At 32.7% G+C, this 6,209-nt stretch overlaps 1 protein-coding gene across 1 annotated transcript in view; it reads right to left on the reverse strand.

The window, feature by feature from the left end:
* CNTN5 (contactin 5) overlaps positions 1-4,060 on the reverse strand; it is a 534,453-nt gene extending 530,393 nt beyond the window's left edge. Inside the window, exons 1-2 of the mRNA XM_042959596.1 lie at positions 4,003-4,060; positions 2,984-3,205 (exon numbers count right to left, since the gene is read on the reverse strand). Of these exons, the coding sequence (XP_042815530.1) occupies positions 2,984-3,205; positions 4,003-4,060 (280 nt within the window). The remainder of the gene's footprint in view (positions 1-2,983; positions 3,206-4,002) is intronic.
* Between the last annotated feature and the right edge of the window lie 2,149 nt (positions 4,061-6,209).

Here is a 6,209-nt window from a genome sequence, read left to right on the forward strand (position 1 = left end):
AATCCAAAACATCTCTGCCTAATGACTGTGATACTGGAATTAATATAGTGGGAAGTTTTTTAAGACTTTATTATTTTAATTATTTTCTTAGTAATCTCTACACCTAAAGTGTGTCTTAAGCTCTTGACCCCAAGATCAATAGTCACATGTTCTTCTGACTGAACCAACCAGGCACCTTAACACTTATTTTTTTAAAATCAATTTCAGATTTACAAAAATATTAAGAGGAAGGTCCATAAAACCTCACCCCTGAACATGCAGATCTTCCCCTATTAGTGACATCACTTGCCAGAATGGTACCACTTCTTTTTTTTTAACCAAAGATAAACATAAATTGACATATCATGATCACTCAAAATCTATCATTTACATTAGGGTCCACTCTTGTATATTATGGGGGTTTAGACAAATGTTTAATGATTTATATACATCATTATGAGAGTCTGAGTATTTTCATGGCCCTAAAAATCCTTTGTCTATGCCTACTCATCTCTTCTCCAAACACCATCACTGGCAACCACTAATCTTTTTGCTCACTCCATCTTTTTTTTTTTTTCTCAGAATGTTATATAGTTGGAATCATATAATATATGACTTTTCAGATTGGATTCTTTCACTTGGTAATACACATTTAAGGTTTATCCATGTCTTCTCATGGCTTAATCACTCATTTCTTTTCAGTGCTGAGTAATATCCCATTGTCTGGATGTATCACACTTTATTTATCCTTTCGCCTTCTGAAGGACATTTTGGTTGTGTCCAAGATTTGGCATTTGTGAATAAGTCTGCTCTAAATATCCATGTGCAAGTTTTTATGTAGACATAAATTTTCAATTCCTTTAGATAAATACCAAGAAGTGCAATTGTTAGATCTTATGGGAAGAATATGTTTAGTTTTGTAAGAAACCATCAAACTGTCTTCCAAGTGGCTGTATAATTTTGCATTCCCACCAGCAATTGATGAACATTCCTATTCCTCCACATTATCATGAGCATTTTGCATTTTCAATGTTCTGGATTGTGGCCATTCTAATAGGTAAGTATGTGCTGGTATCTTCTGGTTGTTTCAATTTTCATTTCCCTGATAACAAGTGATGTGGTCCATCTTTTCATATGATTATTTGCCATTTGTGTTATCTTCTTTGGTGAAGTGTCTGTTAAGGTCTTTGGCCCATTTTAAAAATTAGGTTGTTTGTTGTCTTATGTTGAGTTTTAAGGGTTCTTTGTATATTTTTGTTAACAGTCATTTTTCAAATATGTCTTTTGCAAATATTTTCCCCCAGTCTGTGGCTTCTCTTCTAATTCTTTTGATACTGTCATTCACAGAGCATATTATGGGAATTTTAAAATTATACCAGAAATAAGTAATTTGAAAAATAAAACATGATCAAGGAGCTAACATTATACTTAAATAAAATTTAATGCCAACTCTATGAGATGATGCTCACACGGCAACAACTGGTATGAACAGTGTTTATACCAGTTTTCCTGGTATAAACATGTTTTCCTGTGCTTGGCACCACAACCTAATATGATATTTCTAGAATATTTCCAATAATTTAGTTCTTGCAAAATGTTTCTTTGCATGTTTAGCCCTTCATCAATCATAACTGAACTGTAGTCCAAAGTGTATTGGACTTAAAATCAGGATATATGTAAATGAAAATTGCCTACTTATGGGGTACCTTGGTGGCTCAGTCGGTTGAGTATCTAACTTTGGCTCAGGTCATGATCTCACGGTTCGTGGGTTTGAGCCCTGCATCAGGGCTGTGCTGATAGCTCAGAGCCTGGATCCTACTTTGGATTCTGTGTCTTCCTTTCTTTCTGCTCCTCCCCCGCTAACACTCTTTCTCTCTCAAATATAAACATTAATTTTTTTAATGTCTACTTATTAGCAATTTGATTTTATCAAAGATACTTATCTGTTCTGATTTTCCACTTACATAGAAGAGTAATAATATCCACTTCAAATATTTATTGAGGGGATTATTGACATAAGCCATACAAAACAGTCTGGCACAGAGCCTGCTAATACTTGGTTTTTAGTGTTTATCTCTGACTGCTAATTCCTTGTATTATTTTGTTGATATATTTAAAAACAATGGAGTTAGAGAATATCTAGCAAATGTTGTTCAAACATAATGTTAATAGCTACTCAGAAGTCCTTACTTTAACTGATGTATTAATGTTGGAAATTTGCATCATTTATTTTCCACTCAGAAATAATGCTAAATATACTCTTTCTCCAGGATCTGGCACCCATTCCTTTGAAATGTAATTATCAAGATAGAGAAGGATAAGAGATTCACTTTAATAAGCACCAATTAACGAACTCACACGGTGAAAGGAGAGCAGAATATGCCACCTGAAAGTATGCCATTTTGGCATATTGATTATTCTGAATTAAAGTTTAAGAAACAGCTGGGGCAAGAAGGACACTCCAGCCCTCCTTCATCGTCCTGAAGGCAGGAAACCAACCTGCCATGTAAAATGGTAGGAGAGTACAAGGCATCTTTACCACCGGAAATAGGTAATATAGGGCCAAGAAGACTATATAAACAAATTTTGTTACTTGTTCACTAATATATTACCTCAAGTCAAAACCTCTTTATCCTGCTAATTCTTCACAAATTTATTGATTCTTTGTCTAAAAGGTATAATAGTTGTCTGCTTTTAATTTTGAAATTAGTTTTTTTTCCCTGTTAATATCTTTTATGTCAAATTAATTATTAGGCCAGCCAAAGACTCTACAAGGAAAGAAAAATTTTTCCACACATACATTTTCTAATCACATTGGCCAACCTCTCCATTAACATCCTCCACTTTTTCAGATCTTAAACACTCTGCCACTTTCTGTTTTAGGAGTATTGACTTTTCACCTCTCTCCCCTATTATAATAGTCTTGACCCCAATGACAATAGTCTTGAAAAAAGTGTTCCTTGCATGTTTAACTCCAAAAGGTGCAGTTTTCTTTGATACTTACCATCTTGTTTGAAGGCATCTGAGGAATGATAAAGATTGATGGGGGAATAATAATGTTGAGCTGTCCCTCGCCAGCTTGGTGAAGAAACACTCAGTGTTCCTAATGAAGGATTGTTATATCGTGGTCTAGTCTTTGAACCAAAGAGAGAGGAAGATGAACTCTTTTTAATTCTTAGCAAAGCAGCATATGAAGTAGGGAAATTAGGAAGAGCTCCAGAATATTCTGTAAAAGAAAAACAATAGTAAAAAGTGAATTATGAGGAGAGTTTTATTTTTTTCTTGTGAATTTTTTTTTTCTAAAGACATTGTGAACAACTTCCTTTGGAGCTGCAACCAAATGCAAACTACAGAGAGTGATAATAAAATAAAATAGAATGTTACTTTTATATTTTAAAGTATTTTCTGGAAATTTCTTCTAGTTACAGTTATTCTGCTAGTAAAGTCAGTTCCCTCACTTACTTGCCAAGAATCAAAGAGTATCTGGATCAATTACCTGATTTTCCCTACAAAGATGACCTCTTGGCATTGGACTCCAGCTGCCTCCTCTTCATTGTTCTTGTGTTCTTTGCCTTATTCATCATTTTTAAGGCATATCTAATCAACTGTGTTTGGAACTGCTATAAATACATCAACAACAGGAACATGCCAGAGATTGCTGTGTACCCGGCCTTTGAAGCACCTCCACAGTATGTTTTGCCAACCTATGAAATGGCAGTGAAGATGCCTGAGAAAGAGCCACTGCCTCCTTACATACCTGCCTGAAGAAGTTCTGCCTTTGTCAATAAACCCTATACCAGCTTTTTGTCTTGTTTATTTTACAGAATGCTGCAATACAGGGGTCTTCAAACTTGTTTGATATAAAATACACTTTCTTTTGTTTAAGCATTTATTTTAAAACACTAACAAGCTTTTTTTGACATCTATTCAAAGTCGTTTTTTTTTTATCGTTATGACTGTTACATTTTAATAGTGTTTTTGAAGACAATCTAGGTTAAGCAAGAGCAAAGTGCCATTGTTTGCCTTGAATCGGGGGAGGGATGGTGGTGTTCTTTACACATTTTCTTGTGTAACTTTGCATTTTCTTTATATAATAGTTTGCATTTTGGTTATTTGCTGCCCTGGATACTTTCAGGAAGAATGACTAAAATATTCAGGGTGAGTAAGTTGGGTATAAGATCTGAAGTTTTAGCTATGAAAACAGGAAAAATCTATACCATTTTAACTTGACTGTGGAAGATGATGGTTGCACGTTTCTAATTTGTATGTGTTTCCATCTTTGTGATAAGATGCTTTAATAAATCTCTTAAATATTAAAAAAGGAAGAGAGAAAGAAAGAAAAAAGGCAAAGAAGAAAAGGAAAGAGAGAGAACAAAGGAATGGAACGGAAAGGAGGAAGGAAGAAGAAAAAAGGAAAAAAAGAAGAAAGACATCCAAAAATTCAAGTCTTGATTTCCTTTGTCAGGAATATTTGGGAATTAACTTTTTTTGTCTTAATGTTAAGGTATCCATTCACATACATTAGATCAGTTCCTTATTTATTATTTAAAAAATAAGGAAAAGGGAAAAACACACATTTTAAATTATATTCTATAAATATAGATTGAATCTTCATGACCTAAAATTTATCACTTAGTAGGAAAAAATGCATCTAATACAGCATATATTTTGATAAGGCTGTAAGTTATGCTCCATGTTCTTGAAAACAGTCAAGTTCACCATGGTAAATAAACAATTTTGGATAAAAGTTGTTTTGTAGACTTTGTTAAATAATCCATATAATAATATTAATTAGTAAGTGGGGATGCTGTTATGAAATTCTTACTTTCATTGATTATTGATAAATGTATTGACCATATTTTACTTTAATTCCCAAGGTTTTTCAATAGAAAATGTATAGATAGTGGTTGAAGTAGAATAGACTAACACTTTTATGTCCGTAGGAGAGTCAGGTTAGTGTTTAAAAACAAACTAATTATGATGAATTCTAAAAAAACAACTAGGAACTGGAATTGTTTTCTATGGCAAATATCAATTGAATTTGACAATTTCTTGATCTTGGAAATATTTTTAAAAATCACAGTTTTGTTCAGACTATCTGATATTTGAACTTAATGGATGTTACCTTAATTTGACAAAAAATAATTTATCTCTGTGAGTAAGCTTTCTCATAATGAAAATTATTTAGAATCATTATACTGCCTCATAGAGATATTTCTGAATGCAAGAAGCATTTCTGTGAATTGAGAATAACACTTTTGTAGGTGTTAAGCATCAAATTAAGTATAACATTTTCTGTTTTGTGAAATCATAAATATGATTTTTCTGAAACTCAAAAAAATATGTTTTTAGATGTTCTCTACATTTAAATTGAGTATGATATGTATAATCAAAGCCTATCAGGAGCTGTTAAGAGATTCATGTCCTTTAGTCCTTGTGTTCAACTTACAAGTATGGTGAAGGTGGATCAATTTTAAGTGAAAATAGCTAACCTCTCCTGGGCAAACTATATGAGAATAGATTATGAGTAGACATAAAAATCTCCTTTAAAACCTGGAATTAAACGCAAGTTTTGGCACCTAGAGGTGGAAGGTAATGAAAAGAGAATGAGTTTTCCTTTAGAGGTACTTTGTAATTGTGGTCTCTGAACTTATTTGTTTCTTAGTGCAGTCTGTTGCTTTGTGTTTTAGCTACCTACCTTGCTTTTGTGTGTGTGTGTGTGTGTGTGTGTGTGTGTGTGTATATATATATATATATATGAAGTGTACCATGCTAGTATCAAAAATTAAAATGGAGTGTGAGAATGTGGCTTATAGTTTTAAAGCTAGAGAAGGATAATCAGTGAAACTAGAAGGGCCACAATGAGGTTCAAAAGCCAGGATCATCACTGTGGATATGAAATATATATATATATATATATATATATGCATATATATATGTATATATATATATTATGAAATATATATATATACATATCTAGGCAGATATGTATATATATATTCCCTACCGTATAAATAGATGTTATATATAAAATATAATTAATATAATATATATTAACAAAATACATACTGGCTAAAGGCATCAGTAATTGTCTTATTCCACCCCATATAAATAGAGATGAACCAAATGCTAATGTGGCTGTGTGCTCCACACCAGGGCTTTGTTTGTCATGTAATTAGTTGCATCTGTTACAGTGGAGATTCCTTTTTCATCAAAGTGAACCCAGAACT

The sequence above is a fragment of the Panthera tigris genome, chromosome D1 (assembly GCF_018350195.1).
Source record: "Panthera tigris isolate Pti1 chromosome D1, P.tigris_Pti1_mat1.1, whole genome shotgun sequence".
Lineage (NCBI taxonomy): Eukaryota > Metazoa > Chordata > Mammalia > Carnivora > Felidae > Panthera > Panthera tigris.